The sequence below is a fragment of the Spinacia oleracea genome, chromosome 2 (genome assembly GCF_020520425.1).
Source record: "Spinacia oleracea cultivar Varoflay chromosome 2, BTI_SOV_V1, whole genome shotgun sequence".
NCBI classification, from domain to species: domain Eukaryota; kingdom Viridiplantae; phylum Streptophyta; class Magnoliopsida; order Caryophyllales; family Amaranthaceae; genus Spinacia; species Spinacia oleracea.
In genome coordinates this window covers 15,493,210-15,512,821 of record NC_079488.1, presented here as the reverse complement: position 1 = coordinate 15,512,821, position 19,612 = coordinate 15,493,210, and the positions used below count along the sequence as shown (strand labels likewise).

The 19,612-nt window shown below is 38.0% G+C and overlaps 1 protein-coding gene across 2 annotated transcripts; it reads left to right on the top strand.

Moving 5' to 3' along the window:
* The first annotated feature begins 1,952 nt into the window (after positions 1-1,952).
* LOC110778971 (uncharacterized) lies at positions 1,953-13,244 on the top strand. 2 transcript variants are annotated; one of them, XM_021983504.2, is made up of 7 exons: positions 1,958-2,520; positions 5,647-5,740; positions 10,911-11,029; positions 11,101-11,208; positions 12,496-12,588; positions 12,683-12,745; positions 12,966-13,244. In XM_021983504.2, exons 1-6 carry the CDS (start codon positions 2,206-2,208, stop codon positions 12,734-12,736), a joined length of 783 nt encoding a protein of 260 aa, XP_021839196.1. In that variant the 5' UTR covers positions 1,958-2,205; the 3' UTR covers positions 12,737-12,745; positions 12,966-13,244. The 2 variants fall into 2 exon arrangements, with proteins under 2 accessions (XP_056692491.1, XP_021839196.1); XM_056836513.1 differs by lacking the exons at positions 12,496-12,588; positions 12,683-12,745; positions 12,966-13,244 and adding an exon at positions 12,241-12,449 and having other exon boundaries at positions 1,953-2,520.
* Positions 13,245-19,612: the final 6,368 nt, after the last annotated feature.

Genomic DNA, 19,612 nt, shown 5'->3' with positions numbered 1-19,612 from the left:
GCCATAAATGGGAACTGGACACGTATTTAGGAACGAAGGGAGTGTTATCTACTCTTATTTTATTCTAATATGAAACACATATTTACAATATGTTATATTTAAATATTTCCAGATAATTTACAGAGGTAGTATTTCTTTAATAAATCTATATTTCGGCAATTTACAGAGGAATACCCATATATTTACAAAATGTAAATCTTTCTCGGAGAATCAAATTTAGTCAATTGTAAAATAAACATTATTCAACCATATACTCATCATTATAGAGGCCCCTCAAATTTAATATTTTAATATTAATTACGAATTATGTAAATTAAATCGGAATCACTACAAAGTTATTATAAAAAAAAATTCAATTGGGTCCCATTACTATTCATCATCTTCTCAACGAGGCCCCCCATTAATACACCGCAGCTTTACACAATAAACATATATAACAAAAGTTCCATAACCACCAACCTAACCCACAGACATCTGAACACCATAGCATCAACATACCATAAACATCTAATTATCGAGAAAATATTACCTCTGCATAGTCTAGATTTGCCATTTAAACCATACGCTGATCTTCTAAATCAGCTTTTACTATGAGAGAAGAACAATAGCGGCGGAATTACAGATTGGATTGAAGGTTAGGGTTTTACTATACAGTGAAATTAAAAGTGAACAATGAGAGATAATGGGGGTGTTTGGTAAACAACGGATTGATGAATTTTTAGAGGATTCTGTATTGTTAGAGGTTTGACCAGTTGAAACCGCTAATTAAGGTGTTTGGTTGTTAGCGGTTTCAATTAGAGGTTTGTACTTAAAACGCTAATTATGAAAATGCTGAATATACCAGCGTTTTCATCTAGTGGTTTGATATTTGAGACTAAAAAGACGACTTTGCCCCCAAGTATTTGTGTCTTCTCCTTCCCTGATATTCTGCTAACTTCCCCTCCATGGCTGATGGCTCCGTGGATCCATCTGCAATCCAACCTTCATAAGAAAAAAATATGAAAGCATATTTCTCAAACTTTTTCCCCCATGAACAAGTACATCAAAGCTTTATTCGCAAAATGGGATCAATAATTTCATATCAAAATATGCATGTCACCATATGAGAAATCCAATACTTGCTCATGAATTGAAGAGCAAATTTTGAAATTGATTTCTTCAAATCTTGTCTAAAGTCTAGAGTAGGAGATTAGATCCATTAGCTTTGATTTGAATATTAAAAGTTCATTGTTTTTTTTTTTTTTGTTTTTGTTTATGAAGATGGGGTTCAGGAGATTTGGGATGGTGAATTGGTGATGGCAATAGGTGGGGTGAATTGGAGATTTGGGATGAAATATGAATGAGAGAGGCGGACATATTGATGAAAAGGATGAAAAGGGTCAGTATTATCCAAAATTTGCTTATAATGCTTTTAAAACAACATCCAACCCAAAGTTTATCTCAATTTTTTTAAAATTATTTTCATGATATATATACCAATATACACGTTATTACATGTATATATCATATTAACAATTTGTATTTTTAAATTAAACAATTCAATATAACAATGTCCTTTTTTGTCATTTTACATACGCAAACAGCTAGCCGCTAACCGCTATTTACCAAACACTTTTATACAAACTGCTAATCTAATCCGCTAGTCAAAACTGCTAATTCAATCAGCTAGTCAAAACTGCTAATTCAATCCGCTACAACTAACCGCTAACCGCTAATCACCAAATATGTCCAATATTTTTCATGAATTTTGCAATTAAAATTTTGAAACTGAAACACTTAACTTTTGAAATTCAAATGTTGACGGTTGAATAACGTCTGACAAACTCTGATTGAACCGTGACAACTGACAACACGGCCGTTTACACCATCAATTACCGTTTACAAACGGATGTCAAGTCCACATTTTCTATTAGAACTTTTCCTGCTTTCTCCTTTTATTTCCCTTTTTCTTTCCAATTTTACCCCCCGATTAACGCAACTGGTTAAGGCCTCTTCTCACGCAATTTGGTTCAACGCATTCCACAATCTTTTCCCTCAAGAATTCCGTAGAATCTTCATTTTCAACTCCAAAACCCCTCAATTTCCTATTGACCAACAAAAAAGCTGTCGATTATTGCACTATTTCCCTCCAAATTCATCCCCAAATTTGATTTTCACAATTCAGTTAGGGGTTTAGCTTCAAACTCCTGCCCTTAATTGTTTATCATGGAGACGAGCGATGAGGTAGCGGAAATCGGGAGCTTGGGGAAGGGATTACTATCGGCTGAGAGTATCGAAAATGGCGATAAGGTAGAGGAACAAGAAGATTCGACGGTGATTTACACGGCGTCGTTTGATGAAATGGAGGAGAATTTCGTCAAGTATCAAACAACACAATGGGTGTTGTATTCGTTGCTGTTGATATTGGCGTGGGGAATTGGGTTGTTGATGTTGCTGTATGTGCCTGTTCGAAGGTTCATTTTGCGCAAAGATATTCGGTCTCGAAAGCTTTATGTCACCCCTGATGCCATTGTTTACAAAGTAAGTCTCTTAATTATTTCGACGAAGTTCGATTTAACATCACGAATTGAGGAATAAATGTTTATGTGCTGATAATTAATTTTTGGTTAGATGTAATTGAGGAAGCATATAAATTTTTGTGTGTTGTTCTTGAGAATTGACTGTTCAATGAAACATACTCTGAGTACAAGAAGATTTTGTTAGGCTTTTGGGTTCATTGTACTCAATTTTGCTGAGCTCTCATTGTTGCTAAACTGTTGTTGAAAGAAGTGATGTAGACGGAATTCGATTTAACATTACAAATTGAGGAACAAATGTTTACGTGCTGGTAATTTATTTTTGGTTAGTTGTTAGTGAGGAAGCATATGAAATTTTGTGTCTTGTTCTTGAGAAATGACTGTTCAATGAAACATACTCGAGTACAAGAAGATTTGGTTAGGCTTTTGTGTTCATTGTACTTAATTGTGTTGATTTACTCATTGTTTCTAAAATGTCGTTGAAATTATGTTCTTGTGATAGCTCCCTCACTTAGTACTCATGCTTATAGAGTACCCTCAACGTCTCTTGTTCACAATTACATTCTTTCTTCGCACTAGTCCGAGTACAAGCCCCAATAATGACTTAGTTTAGGAAGTCATTCTTACCTAAGAAAGAAAGTATGACATGTTGACAATGGTTTTGGAGGTGATTGTGAACAATGAACATCATATCTTCATTTCAAACTCCCTGGTAAACTAACTATTGCACCGAGCATAATCTTTTTCAACAAAACATGATGCATGCCTTTTATATTCGATGTACCTCCTTTAAATGCAATTTCAACCAATCACTTTCTTGCCTTTTTGAAGGTCCTACAACTTCTAGGTTTCATATATTGGTCAATGCAATATCATTTTTTATTGCTAAATGTAAATATTAGTTTTGCTGCCACTTCTATATGTAGCTATCTTTGAAAATAGCAAACCAGAAGCTTAAAGTTGTTAGTTTGTTATTCATGAATCATATGATCTAAAATTTCCCCAGTGATTTTGAGTTTTGTACTCTTTGGGGAGACAGTGAAGGAGATTGAGTTTGCAAATTCAACCCTTAAGTAGCTTTTCTGGTGTTTTTTTTGGAGGACTAGGTGTCTAGATATGAATTTGTACTGGACAGTGGACACCCCTCTTTGCATATTTGAATTACTGAATCAGAAGTAGTTTTGCTGACCATTAGAATCATTTTCTAAGTCACAAATTTGAGGTTTGCTTGCTGTCACAAAGAAAAAGACGTAAATAAATAATCAGCCGACCCTATATAGTGCATGATAAACACTATGTTATATGCTCTATTTTTGTCAAAACAAAGAGTAATTTTGAAGCAAATCTGATGTTTATATGTGTTTGTGGTTTAAAATTTTAAATACTCTATTTTAGTCAGATATATAAAAATAATAGTAAAGAAAGCTGTAATTTTAAAAATCACCTTGAGCTTGCGCCTTACTCTTTGATGAGGCACGCACCTTACGCAGTTACGCTTGCGCCTTACACTTGGGTTTTAGGACTCTTATTGCTTTGGTGCGCCTCGTGCTTTTTTATACATTGGTTTGTTGAGTTATATTAGTTATGATGGTAGATTATTCTCTTGTTCTCTGTAGTGTTTAGGCTTCATTATGCTATGTTGTCGAAGTGAGTTTTAAATGAATTGAACTTAGGATTTCGTTAGGAGATGTTACGATGCATGAAGAGCCACCTCTTGGTGCATTTAAAGCTGTTTGGACAAAATTGGAACTCAGAGAAAATGTGAACTAGTGGTTAACCAACATAATTCTAGATCCAAAGAAACATTGGAGATTCTTAAACGGAATTAAAGGCCATAACTAGATAATTTTCATTGAGCCTCTGATGCGTAGAAGAAACTTGTTAAAACAATTGGTGGAGTTTGAAACTATCCTTTACTTTTCTTCAGAGTAATATAGTTGGTGACTCCAATTAAAAGCTATGGAGACACCATGCACTCATGCAGGATCAACAAGTAGTGCACACGTTTTTATTGTATGTTATTAATGCCCTAGGATTGAGCATTTCATGGTCTGTTGGTATAGAAGAATCAAAAGACTTTAAATTTTTAAGTTTATGGATTCACTTACGGATGATTTAGTGTCATTTTTTAAGCAGGCTTATGGAAAATTGGAAAGGACTTATGGAAAGACAGAGTGGCTACTTATTGAGATTTAATTCAAGCCCTTCATGAAAATTTGTCAAAAAAAAGGAAGGTATTCAGCGGCAAGTTACACTTCAATATAATCTCATTAAGAACAATTACTGAGATAGCAAGCAAAAAATGGATAGGGGTAAGGGCCTTCCAGGTAGCTTAGGGCTTTTGGCTGAAGTATTCACCCAGCTAGACATCCTTAACCGCTTCCCTTCAAGATCAGTTCGTAATAAGGCACCACATAAAGCATGGAGTAGAAGAAATCTGTTCAGCAACTTGAAGTATTTGGCCGTGTTGTATATGTGTTCCGTGAATCTGGAAGTAAGGAGATATTTGATGAAAAAGTAGAAAAATGTGAATGTTGGTTACAATTAATAGTCCAAACTCTACAAATATCTCAATCTGTTAAAGGAAAGTAAATTGTGCGGTTTGTGCCTAGGGATGTCATTTAATTATTTAAACCACGAATGTTCTTTTTTAAATTCACAAGTACTGTAACTTTTAGTACATGTACTTATTATGGATTATCATTGTTTACGAGCTACTGATAATCCTAAACCTAGTATCTTCATTTTCTGTTGTTGATCTTTCTAGTTCTAACGAGGTCATGTTTCCTACTTACCTCTAGTTTTTGTAGATGCCTTTGATATTTGGCTGATTGCAATCAAATAATGTGTTGTTGCTCCGACTAGCTTTTATTTTTCTATGCTTTGGCATGGCATGAAGTGAAACTCGTTCGTATATACCGCACTAGTAATCTAGTATGATAGAAGTAGAATGTTGAATGCCATAGTAAATATCTCCTCCTGATACCTGGAGTGAAAAGTGGGATTAGAATTTAGAAATTATTTAATCATAGAATTATTAGTTGATTAGCAAACAATTTCATATAGTTCATAGATCATGAAATTTCACATTTTAAAGATTGTGTTCATAAGTTTCATTCTTTTAGTGCAGGTCACAAGGCCAGTACCATTCCCTTGTTTCGGTGTACTGAAAAAGGAGAAATATGTGTTATTACCCTCGGTAGCAGATATCGTGATTGAGCAAGGTACAAGGATTTCCAATATGGTTTGATGAGTTGTAAACTGCTTTCATTACCCTCATTTTCGATATTTTCTTTTGCAATTTTTCTTGCTTATGAGAAAGGCTTTTGTATTCCCTTGATCCCTTTCTGCTACCGAGGGAAGCGAGAATGCAATTTTTCTTGGACATGCGTATGTTAGATAAAAATAGGATTTGTAGTAACGTAGTCTTAAACACTTAGTCTGTTCTCTTTTAGTTGATCTCTTGGGAAAATAGTGAGCTGAACTTTAACTCATGAGGTTGACTCAACTTATCAAAGCTCAAGAGGTTGGATGAGAGGGGCCAAGGGTATTGATTGATGTAGGACATATGTCTGCACCCTATCACAGTATTGGTAAATTACTTCGATGCATTGGTTTCGAGTGATTTAATGGCAATCCAAGTAGAATGAAGTATGAACTAGCTTGTCATTGAAATAACTTTCCAAATTACCAAAGGAATAAAACTTAGACGGTTACTTTCAGTATCTTTTAGACAAATTGTCGTGATCATTAGGGTCGAGTGGACTCATTTGAAATCTATTGTATTGCGTTATGGGTAAATGATGCTAGCTTTGATAGGAAATCGGAAAAGGATAGAAGTTACTTTACTGATTTGTCCATGTACTGGGTTCTGTTGTCGGAAGTGAATGAATTATTTTAATAAGTCTCTGTGTTGTGGTTCTTTAAGAGTGAGAAAAACTTACGAATTATTTTCAGTTTGGTGCTATTCTATGGGCTGCCGGTACCGTCTTTGGTTTTTCTAACCCGTGAATTACATGAAACTTTTTCCATAAAAGGAATCTTAGTCCCCTTTTAATTATTCGATCTTCAACCTTTTTTTTTCAAAATGATTTTAGTGATATTCTCCATGTTCAAGGAAAACCGGAAAAGGGAGGGTAATTAGATGAGATGAACTGTTACATAATTCATATACCTTGGCTTGAAGTTCTTGACTTTAAGGGAACTCACAACTTTAAGAAATAAGTTCCAGGATATGGAACTTTAGAAGGAAGGGACGATCTATTTTAGCGATCTGATCTTTGAAGTATGGAGCCTGTAGTCCTGTATGTAGAATAGGAGCTTGGACAATTAGGGCTCTGTGCTAAACTGCTAATGATCCTTTTTTGGTTTGAGCGAGGAATCGAGGATACTATTTCTCTCCTTTTATTGTTTACTCAGGGGTGCATGTATTTAGGAGAAATAGAAGATGATTACTTGGGGAGGAGATAGGGTTACAAAGAAGGTGTCGGCTGAAAGCTTGGAAGGCTCTTGGTGGATTGAGAGAAGTTGATGTTGGTGTCACATTAAAAGTTAACTAATGTTTACAGTTTTTGAAAGATTTCCATATGTATACTTTTAGGTATGCCGTAATGTTATCAATTATCCTTCTCCTTAAATTTGAAAATTGATTTAATTTGTCTTATTTTAATTTTTATAGATACATTAGCTTAATTATCAGTTTATCACTTTAATAATAGAAATGATGATTTGATTTCTATAAGTCAACCCTTCCTACCAATAGTCCGAATTTGAACACGAAGAATTGAAGTTTAAATATTTTTTAAAATTAAACTTTGAATACAAAAGAAGCCTTTGAAAATATCATTTAGATTGACAAACAATTTATCGTCCTTTTCTTTGAAAATACAAAGTAAACTATCGCGATAAGTGATAAATTAAAAGAATCATTAAACACTACGGAGTATTATATTATGCTTATAAATTTGATTACAGAGTACTAACTTAATTTTAATCTAAATTGTGTAAAAAAGACTTGGAAATTAAAAATATTCTGAACGGTTTATTTAATCAAATGTTAAATAAAAGGAATTGTCTGGTAATGTGTATTAAAGGAATTTCTTATCATAGAAACAATTTAATAACAACTGGAAGCAAACCCTTCGATCCTAAGCAAAAAAGTTAAGTATGAATTATGATCCTCAATACCTTTGTACTACGTATGTTCCTTGAAGATTGTTTTATTTTACACCGTATTTACAATACGTTTGTATATTTTTTTTTATTTTCCAATTTTATTATAGATGTTTAATTTTTTTATAAAATAGAATATTCAATGTCAAGACTAATAGAATTTCAATATTAAAGTATCCAATAATATTCCACTATCTCAAGTTACCCATGTGTTATTTTTTAATTTTTTTTGTTATGATGATTTGGAGAGGTTTAAGGTAAATCCAGTTTTTGATGGGTTTCCTGCTTTCGTATCATATGTTATCTAAAGTCTTTCCTACACTTTCAATTGGCTTATTTTGGGGGACAGTCTAGGAAAATTCCTTTTGAGGCGCAGTTGTCGAGGATGTGATTAAGAGTTTAGAAGGAAGAGAAGCTATATCTTTCTGAGGATGACTTATTTTCTATCTCTAATTCTCTAGTATTCATATGTACTTGACTAATTGTTGAATGTTTCCTTTTTAAAATTTCCGGTAGTTAACTAAAATGTGGTAGGTGAAGAGGAATTTCTTCTTTTTTAGGGTGGAAGAGAAGAAAATAAATCATCTAGTAAGTTGGGATTCTTTGGAGAGCATTTGTATGAGGTAGGTTTGTTTTGGTAGCTTTTATGATACGAAGTATTATCTTTGCTGGAATAATGACTTTGGTGATTTCTACGAGACCTTGGGTCTCCGTAAATACAGTGCAGAGTAGTAGATGTGTTATTGAAAAATTGAAATGCTAGTGGAGGCTCACATTTCCAACTAAAGCCCAGGAAAGTCTATCTCACAAGATCTTTCAATCTTTTCTACCATCATCAAGTGAAAGTTAGGTAATGGGACTGTTTCACTTTTAGAAGGGAAGTCTAACACCCTTTTTATATGTTGTATTTGAACCTCTTATCGTTCTTCGTCTATTCATCTTGCACCTGCTTTTTCTTTTTTGAGGGTTGGTGTGAGTTATTCTTCTTTGAACAGCCGCTTTAGGATGAATATGGACATGTTTGAGTTTGTTTCCTCGACAGGCAGATTGATTCTTCTGGAGTTTCACTTGTCATTCTTTCCATGAGAAAATACTAAAACTGCAGCCTTTTTTAATTCTTAATTGTATTTGAAAGGCCTAGTTTCACAAATGAGAGACAATATGTCCCCTGGGAGAACTCAATGTTGGCGAGGAATTGCTGCTTCTGTGGTAGATTTCCCCCCCTTTGTCCTTTTATTTTACGGATATTTCATGAAATACCCCCGAGTTTTGCCTTAATTCACCAAATGCCCATCAAGTTCCAATAATTCACCAAATACCCCTCACAAATGACTTAATACCCCAGATACCCCTCCATGATGTCATCATCCTTATAATCAACCAATTACGATCTAATTACTCACTTAATCCTTAATTAACCCCCTAATCCCTAATTACCCACCCATTAACCCACCCATACCAATTAACCCACCCATTTCTTTTTCTTTTCTCAAATCCCTTCCTTGTTCCATTAACCCACCCCCCACCTCAAGGATTTCCATGGCAGCCCCCCTTCTTAACTCTCTCTCCTACTCCATTACCACCACCTTTCTTCTTCCCTGACCTTCCCAGATCTTTCTCGCTAATTAAACGACGCCAATCTCCTCTCACTCTCCATTTTTTTATTTAGTTTTTCCCTAAATAATTCATTTCCCATAGTTTTCAATTTGACCAGCTCGATTAATCCAGCTGATATTTGCAAAATCTGGAGTTTGCTTTTTGATTTAATAATTTATTTGCCTTGTTTTGTGAACTGGGGTTCTTTGATTTAATCATTTATTTGCTTTTTGATCTAATTTACTAATATCCCCAGAAACCCTTATTTTGGATTTGTGATTTTTTGAGAATTGGTGGCACAATTTGATGCAAAGCTCCGTTCTTCTTTCTGGTAATTGGTGGCTCAATTGGATCTTGATGGAACTGCAGTAAATATGAGCTATATGCCGAGTTTTGATTGAGGTGTAGTTGTGGTGGCGGAAATGGAGTAAGAGAGAGAGTGAAGAAGGGGGGCTGCCATGGAAATCCTTGAGGTGGGTGGTGGGTTAATAGAAGAAGAAAGGGATGTGAGAAAAGAAAAAGAAATGGGTGGGTTAATGGTTATGGGTGGGTAATTAGAGATTAGGGGGTTAATTAAGGATTAAGTGAGTAATTAGATCGTAATTGGTTGATCATAAGGATGATGACGTCATGGAGGGGTATTTGGGGTATTAAGTCATTTGTGGGGGGTATTTGGTGAATTATTGGAACTTGATGGGCATTTGGTGAATTAAGGCAAAACTCGGGGGTATTTCATGAAATATCCGTTTATTTTATAGGCCCTTTTCTTTTTCACTTGATATTGTCATCTATAGTGCATTGCTTCCCCCACCAAGGTTGCTACTACTACTTGCTATGCAGTTTTCCTAATTTTCTTTTGCCGCACAGCCTTGCTCCTTTTGGTGAGAGAGTTGTCAACAATTGGCTCTAGATCCAGAATGCTGTTTTGTGAAGTTGTGATTGATGTAAATCTGACAACTTGTTCTTTTTTCCTATGTTTTGTCATTGTTTTCAAATAATTGTTTACTATCCTTCTTCGCTAAGATTTAGATTGCTTCTTTTGGTGAGATAGGTGTCCACAATTGGCTCTAGATCCGGAATGCTATTTTGTGAAGTTGTGAACTTGTGATTGATGTTAATCTGACAACATCTTCCTTTTTCCTAAGTTATGTCATTTTTTTCAAATCTTTGTTTACTATCCTTCTTTGCTAGGATTTAGATGGATTAAATTACAAAGGCTCGTAGAATTGTTTGAGCCTCTTTCTTCTTGTGGAGCAGCAGACATTCTGGAGCATGAGTCAGTGGTAAACTTACTTTCTAACACTCTAAGGTGTCAGGTTGCATACATCCAAAATCCAATTCCCTTGACACGGACAGGAATCTGTTTGGAGGCATTGAAATAGTGTTTCTGTCATGATTCATTTACGAGGATTTAAGAGTTGTTAGCAAACATCCCAAAATTAGTTTATACGATTAAAATTTGGTTTGATTGTTATTAACCTTTGGCCACCTTAGGAAAATAATATTGCTTTGCTCAACTTAGTTTGATATATGTGAAAGGATTGGTCCCTTTTATATTTTTATCTTTTTTTGGTGGTTCTGCATCTATATTCTTGTCTCATTTAAATTCTTGCCTGATGAAATCAGGGTACTTGCAGTCCTTTTTTGGTGTTTACTCTGTCCGAATTGAAAACGCTGGTGTGAGAAGACCGTCAAGTGATGATCTTCAGATTCAAGGTATTACAAATCCCAGTGCCTTCCGAAAGGTGAATGTTGTCCCAGTTAATACTAAGCTCAATAGTTGATTTCCTTTAGTCTAATCAATACATTTTTCCAGGCTGTTTTAAGTCACCTTTCAAATCTGAGGACCGAGGCTTTCTCTAGACAAGTAGCTGCAATTAGAGATGCTCCAACTTTGATGGGTGGCCATCCACAAATTTCTGAGGTATTAATGTCAAAATGATGATGTGTGAACTATGCTTACTCGCACTTTGCAAAGCTCTGGTCTATTGCTCCCTTATTGTCCTTGGAGATTAACAAATTTAGAAATTTTAACTCTAGGAATGCTTCAAGTGAAGTTATAAATTGAGGGGTCACTGGTTAACTTTTCTGATGTAGGATTGGCTTGTAAAGAAAATTAGTTTCTAGGGTGACATAAAAAACACCCACCGACAACCCCAGAAACCGACCCCCAAACCACAAATCCCTGTCCCTAAACCACTTCCTTTCTTTTAACACTGCGTCCCCATCTCTCTTACTTCCTATTTCAGGTGCTGTTGAGGTCTGTTTGAAATTTTTATTTATTATATAAAATAATGTTTTTAAAATAGTGGTTGGTTTATTTTAAAATTTTTATGTTATGTCAATATCTTTCATCTAAACTCTTTGTAATAGGTCATGTTATTTTTACATTAAACATTTTCCTCACTACTTCACTAGACTTTTGGATCCACCATCGAGCTTGATACCCAGTCCAACTCTGCAGTCACAGAATGAAAGCCCAACCAAAGTTATGGGAGTTCTGGCTCCTTCGAATGGTTCTATGACTGCTTCCCATAATTCCATAAAGGTTTATGTTCCAGAATCTAGACTTCAGGTTTGCAAATTGCAATTTCTATGTAATTAGGTATATACAACATTGGATGGAAGGTGGTTGGTCATTGCTCCATCCTCTTAGCAATTTTGTTTTGTTTAATTTCATCTCAAAGTACTCAACTAAGTATATATGATGTTTATTTTTAGGATTTCACAGTTTCTAGAAGATTTGCAACATGTCGAGCCTTAGCCTCTAGTTAAGCCTTTACAGTATATTTTTTTTACTTGGATTTTCTAGAGAGGATCAGCATTTTTTTGTTTTGTTTTCGGAGAACAAGTTATGGTAATTCATAGCACTTTCCCCTTCACAATGTTGCCTTTCCCAACTATCTAATTTCAACCGTAACAAATCCAGAAATTGGTTTTCTAAATCTGGTTGCAGATGTCTCCTTCAACTTGTTTCAAATATGGCGATATCCTAGGATAGAAGGTGGTCGGTCACTGCTTTGTCCCTGTTTTTAGGAACTTCTATACATTACCTATGATTAAACCTTTGTTTGGGACCTCGCTATTATTTTAACTTTTTAAGCCATTTAATGATCTATTTCTATATAAGTTACTTCCCTGTTTTCTTATAATCCCCTACCTTTCTGCATGTTTTGAGTTTAGAAAATTTTATTTCTGGAACTGGTTGCAGATGTCTCCTTCAAAATTCGTTAAACATGATGCTATTCCACCTGATGAATTGGTACTTCTACAAAAGCTAGAGGAGGTTGGGAGTTCTATCACGGTAGGATATATGAGGACTTTTCTTGTTTTTGAATTGAACTCGTTGGCATGATTTTGATTGCCCAAATGGGTGTTTCTGTTTGCTGTTTAATCAGAGAGTTCAGAAGTTGATCGAGGAACAACATTCTCAAGCAGAACCTGTAGATTGAGCCATTAAGGTAAGATGATCACTTTAATTGGAAACTAGATTTGACATTGAGTACTACCATGTTCTTGAGCTGAAGTTAGTATTTAGTATCTCCATTTTCAGGAAAGTAATGTCCTTGTATCCCTAGTATTCTGTCTTTCAATTAAAATTCATGTTGAATTTACTGGAAATTGACAACCTACTTGTTTCATGTTGGGTTGCTGAAAAATGGTTTCTGTTTTCTTCTTCAGAATCTTGGGAGAACACCAGCAGTTCGGAACTTGCTGTACAGAACAAGGTGCAAATCAGTCTTCTTGTATCAGTTTCATCTTTTTTCCTTCCCTTTCCACCCTTTATTTGGTACTGGGGAATAGAGTAGGTGAAGAAAGGTGACAACTGTTATGGTCATTCTGCTGAGTACATTAGTTTGTGTATTCTGATTATGTCCGATTTTCTAACATTATAAAATGATATATTACCTGCAAAAGAAACAAACAGTGACTGAGACTAAGATCATATACTTCTTCGTACATTCTTTTTCAGTTTTTCTTGCAAAATACCAAAGTTCCTCTTTTGCTAACTTAAGTTTTGACTGGTTATGTTTTAGCCTTTTCTATGATCTACGAAGTATGTACTTAATTTAGGGGGGAAATACAGAAAGTTGTTGGCTTGTTGGTGAACATCTGTACTTTAACTCCAAAATTTACCAGTTGTAGGAAGTTTGACAATTATATACTAGTATGCTTTTGTAAGAGCATTTATACAGACCAGGAAAGGATAATTGTATAACCTGTGATACTAGGACTTGCCAGATAACCCTGTTGTACCCAACTACGAGTACGGCATATGGTATACATTGAAAAGTGAACTCATATCTCTTTGTTGCTAGAATGGTCCGACTTTTCCAAATTTAGGATTTACATTTAAAAGCCTGTCAAATATTGTGAAATCTCGTATCATTCTCATTAATAACACACGTATATATAGTACAACTCAGTTACCTAAACCCTAGGTACACATTAGGTAACTTACCATAGTTAGGACTCTACAGAATATTCACAGAATAATATCTAATATCTTAACATATCTTAACATCCCCCTCAAAGAGGAGCATGTAGATCTCGAATGCCCATCTTGTTCAAAAAAAACTCAAATTGCGCCTTCCCCAACGCTTTGGTGAAGATATCTGCTAACTGAACCTTCGTCGACACGTACGACGGACTGATGATCCCTTCCTTGATTGCATCTCGAATGAAATGACAATCTGACTCGATGTGTTTTGTCCTTTCATGGAACACCGGATTCTGTGCAATATGTAACGCAGACTGACTGTCGCAATACATCCTCATGCCTTGGTCGTGTGTCACCCCCAAGTCGCGTAGTAGTTGTTTCAACCACTTCAACTCACACGTCAGAGCTGCCATCGATCGATATTCTGCCTCAGCAGACGATCGAGAAACAGTATGCTGTTTCTTGGTCTTCCAAGAAACTGGCGACATACCAAGTGACACAAACCATCCAGTCACCGACCGACGCGTCATTGGACACCCTGCCCAATCCGAGTCGCACCACCCCTCCAACTGCAACGCACTGTCCGACCGAAGTAGTATACCTTGACCCGGACACTTCTTCAAATATCTCACTACTCGCAAAGCTGCTTCCCAATGTGCCTCCTTTGGTGCTTGCATAAATTGAGATAGGACATGTACAGAGTAGGCAACGTCTGGTCGCGTGACAGCCAAATAAACCAGACGTCCGATCAGACGCCTATACTGCTCACCGTCCGACAGGTCTGGCCCGTCTGCCAATGCCAACCTATGATTCTGTTCCATGGGAAAGTCCACAGGCTTTTCTCCCAACAATCCGGCCTCGGAGATGATGTCGAGGGCATATTTTCTCTGACATACATAGAACCCTTGACTACTTCGTGCCACCTCTAACCCAAGGAAGTACTTCAGAGCCCCGAGGTCTTTCATTTTAAAACACTCCTTCAAGTATGCCTTAAAACTCTCAAGCGCAAACTTGTTATTGCCTGCGATAATCATGTCGTCCACATAAATGAGCACACTCAGCTGCAACGTACCTTTAGACAGAGTAAAGAGAGAATAATCGGACAGCGACTGTCGAAATCCATAGTGCGTCAATGCCGTCGACAACTTCTGGAACCAACATCTAGGTGCTTGTTTCAACCCATACAACGACTTTCTCATTCGACACACTTTGTCAAAGTGATTCTTCTGGAATCCAGGAGGAATCTTCATATAGATCTCTTCCTCCAAGTCACCGTGCAAGAACGCATTGTGGACGTCCATCTGATGCACGTCCCACTGTTTGACAGCTGCGACAGCTAGGAAAGTTCGAATTGTCGCCATCTTCGCGACGGGAGCAAATGTCTCATTATAATCCAACCCTTCCTCCTGATGATTCCCTAAACATACCAATCGAGCCTTCAGTCTCAACAAATTCCCATCCTCATCACGCTTCTCAGTATACACCCATTTACTCCCCAGTGCTTTCTTCCCTTCCGGTAAATTTTCCAACGTCCATGTCCCCTGTTCCTCCAACGCGTCGATTTCAGCAGCCATTGCCTGACGCCACCCCTCATGCTGCATCGCTTGTTTAAAACTCTTAGGAACTTGCCCTTCTTGCAATGCTGCTATATAATGCCTGTGCTTTGACGAAAAACGCTCATAATTAACAAAATATGTGATAGGATAAGGAGTACCTGAGAGTGATGACGCCGTAGGTGTTTTGTCGGAAGTACTATATTTTTCCCGTATTGTATGTATCACACAGTCTTTCAGCTTTGTCGACGGAAACTTCGCACGCTTCCCCCTTCCTAACTCCGTATCCTCCACACACTGCCTTGTCTCACTCTCGTCACTACCCGTCGTCTCCTCTACACCTGTCTGTGAGGAGACGACGTCTGAATCCACTCGACTAGGAGTTTCATGTTGTTGTTCCTCCCTCCCAGGCGACGACACTCCCCTGTCGTCGCCACTGGTCAATGACACCCCCTCATCAGCTCCCGGATGCGACAATACTCCCTCAGTATCACCTGTAGGCGGCGACACCCCAGCAGTATCACCTGCACGCGACGACACGGTCTCAGGACCCGTAGTCCCACTCTCATCCAAACTCCAATGGTCAAGCCCCCCATGACCATCATGCACCAGTGGCAACACATCCGATTCATCTACAAAAGGAAACGTCCCTTCATGAAACTTGACATCCCGTGAGACGAAGAACTCATGTGTCTCTAGATCATAGAGTTGCCATCCCTTCCTGCCAAACGGATAACCCAAAAACACACATCGGCGACTCCGAGACTCAAACTTATCCCCTTTACACCGGAGATTATATGCATAACACAGACACCCAAACACGCGGATAGGCACATACGATGGTGGTTTACCAAACAACATCTCATAAGGTGTTTTATTGTCAAGGATCGGGGTAGGTGTACGGTTTATCAAGTAACAGGCGGCCAAAATACATTCCCCCCAAAATTTTATTGGAAGATTTCCTTGAAAACGTAACGCCCTCCCAACATTCAAAATATGTTGGTGTTTTCTCTCGACTCTCCCATTTTGTTGAGGCGTCCCAACACACGACGACTCAAACAGAATCCCATGTTGACGAAAATAATTTTGTAAGCAATTGAATTCAGTACCATTATCACTGCGTACTACTCGAAGGGATCTATTAAACTGACACTTAATCATGGCAACAAAATTAAGAAATGTCGATGCAACTTCCATTTTATTACTCAGTAAATAAATCCACACACCTCTAGAATAATCGTCAACAATGGTAAAAAAATACTTTGCCCCACAAGACGAGGGAGTCTTGTAGGGTCCCCATAAATCAAGATGAACCAATTCAAATGTGCGACTAGCACGACTAACACTAACTGGAAAACTCTCCCTACATTGTCTCGCCCGCGGACATACATCACAAATTGTTTTATTCTTCCTAATCTTATGACTCACTTGAGGAAGTAACTGCAACACTTTTTCCGACGGATGCCCCATTCGTTGATGCCACAAGTCGACCACACACTCCACTGCTAGCACACGAACCTTTGGAGCCCCACGGAAAAAATATAGTCCTTCCTGTCGATCACCTACGCCAATCACCATCCTCGTCGAGCGGTCCTGAAGAACACACATTTTGTTAGTAAATTGAGCAGCACAATGTAATTCGTCACTTAATTGAGTTACAGAAATTAAATTGCAGTTCAATTTTGGCACAAATAGAACATTATCAAGCACGAAACCATCCTCCAAGACCACCGAACCATATTGGTTTGAATTTGCAGGTTGACCGTTCGGCAACACAACCTGTTGATTTCTTGATGTCTTGATATTTCTCAGGATTGAAATATCACCCGTCACATGACGTGATGCCCCACTGTCAACAATCCATCGTAAATCAAGATTACCTTGCAACTTGTTTGAAGGTCGTGACAAGATGTCAACTATTTGCTGGACTTGCTCCTTCGTCACCCCAACAAGCTCATGATTGGTTGTCGTCACTGCACCCTGCGATCCGTCTCCACTCGTCACAGTGGTTGTCGCCCCTCCTGTGGCATTGCTCACGGCATTGGCACGAGCGACACCACTGGTCGACGACGCTGCCCCACGAGCTACTCTGCCTCCTCTAATCGACGTCCTGCCTCCTCGACCAGGCCCTCGTCCACCTCGTTTCTTCTCATCCCACCATTCAGGAAATCCAATCAGCTGATAACAAGTTTCTTCCTCATGACCCTCACGATTGCAATGACCACAAAATCTGCCACTGACATCTCCCGACCTCGACCGAGCCTTAGTCTCGACCTTGAACGCCATGACACTCTCCGGACCTCTCGCAGCCTTGGCGCGCATGGTCTCGGTATTCATAACCGTCTGGTACGCCTCGTCGAGTCCTGGCAACGGCGATCGTGCTAACAGTTGTGCACGAATGGCTTCATAGTAATCATCCAGGCCAATTAGGAAATAGTGCAGACGATCTTCATCGTGAATGTCCCCCACCTGCTTCGCTATATTACACGTACAACCCGCACATACACACCTGGGAACTCGTGCATACTGTACGTACTCCTTCCATACCTTCGACAAGCGGTCATAGTACTCCATGACGCCCTCAGACGTGCCCTGCTTGCAACCACTCAGAGCCATCTTAATATGGCAGACCCTGGTGCCCGACACGACGCAGTACCGCGTCCTCAAATGACTCCACAACTCGTGAGCAATATCAAAGTCCTCCAGATTCGAACGCAAACTCTCGTCAATGGTGTTTGTGATCCAAGACACCACCATCGAATTGACCGCAATCCAATGTTTCATCTTCGTCTCGTCCATAATGGGTTCCTTCACAGAACCGTCAAGAAATCCAAATTTGAATTTTGAAATCATCGAGCGACGAACGGCTTTGGCCCATTCATCGTAGTTCGATGCTCCTCTTAGTTTCACAGGGGTCATAACAATACCGGGGCCGTCGCCTGACCCGAGATAGTAGTCTAGGTCGACGGCGGCGGCGATGACCTTTGGTGGTGCCTCCTCATCGGAACTCATGGTGATACTTAAGGAATTGTTAACTCCTGATCTCAATACTCAACAAGCGAAGAAAGTCGCTGTTCTCAATACTCGGCTACACTCTCTCAAATTTCTTGCGGAAAAAAAAAATCTAGGGTTTTTAACCTAGGCTCATGATACCATGTCAAATATTGTGTAATCTCGTATCATTCTCATTAATAACACACGTATATATGGTACAACTCAGTTACCTAAACCCTAGGTACACATTAGGTAACTTACCATAGTTAGGACTCTACAGAATATTCACAGAATAATATCTAATATCTTAACATATCTTAACAAAGCCCTAGTTTAAAACCAGAGTGGCCTAGCAAGCTAGAACTAACAACAGAATCTTCAGGGATCGCAATTGTAAAGATGGATGTTGAGACTTTAGAGATGAGAAAGATATGACACACAAGAACAAGAAGAGTGGTTATAGGTATAACTTATAAGTTGGAACCATAGATAAAAAATGCGGTGTCATGGTCGCGGGATCGGTCGCGGAGTCTCGGTAATGGAAATGATGCGTTAGTCGCGGACCGTGTCGCGGTTGTCGCGTAGGAATTTGAAATTTAAAAAGAAGCCCCATGTCAGCCCCATTCACTACCTACCCTAGTCCCCCTCCCCTAAACCGTACACGTGACATAATTAAAATGAATTTCTTTGTCTACTTTCTCTTTCCTCTACCCTATTTCAATGGAGTTTCTCCATTTCTTTCCTTTTTCCCTTTCTTTTTGTCGAAAACATGGGGAATTCGGCTGAAAACCGAGTAGATGTGAGGTTTATAACGTTTAATGCGGACAAAATTTGTTCGGATCGGTTGAACCGGCCGAGATCTCGCCGTTTTCAAAAACACCTTTAAAACTCGGGATATCTCATATCGCCAGCCTCCAAAACCTTGTTAACTCGGGCGATACGAGTTAACTCGGGCTAGTTTTTACACCATGGTTGGAACTGGTCAAAAGAGTCAAGAAAGAGGAGGCTTTATATGTATATATATAATATCTTGGAAAATATTTCTCCACCGTACAAGACAGAAGGGGATTAAGTAAACAAAGTAGTTCAATCTTCAACTTTAGATTTTCTACCTTTTTCTTTGTATTTGTTACTCTTCATTTGTCCCAGATCTTGGTTTATCTTTACTGCTTCAATCTGGTTCTTGTTTTCCTAAATTTTTTAAGTGATAGTTTTGTCGTCGTTTTTTTTATTTATTAATCTGCTTCCAAACAATCAGTTGCATTAATCAATAGTTCTGTTTAATGGTCGAATTTTCGCTGATCTTCCTTCGAAAACTATATCTCCAATGGTCAGAACTA

Bases quoted from the DNA above. Each gene is read 5' to 3' on its own strand.
- LOC110778971 (XM_021983504.2), top strand. From the start codon at position 2,206: ATGGAGACGAGCGATGAGGTAGCGGAAATCGGGAGCTTGGGGAAGGGA. The intron at 2,521-5,646 runs GTAAGTCTCTTA...CTTTTAGTGCAG, and splicing joins CTGATGCCATTGTTTACAAA to GTCACAAGGCCAGTACCATT. The intron at 11,030-11,100 runs GTGAATGTTGTC...ACATTTTTCCAG, and splicing joins ATCCCAGTGCCTTCCGAAAG to GCTGTTTTAAGTCACCTTTC.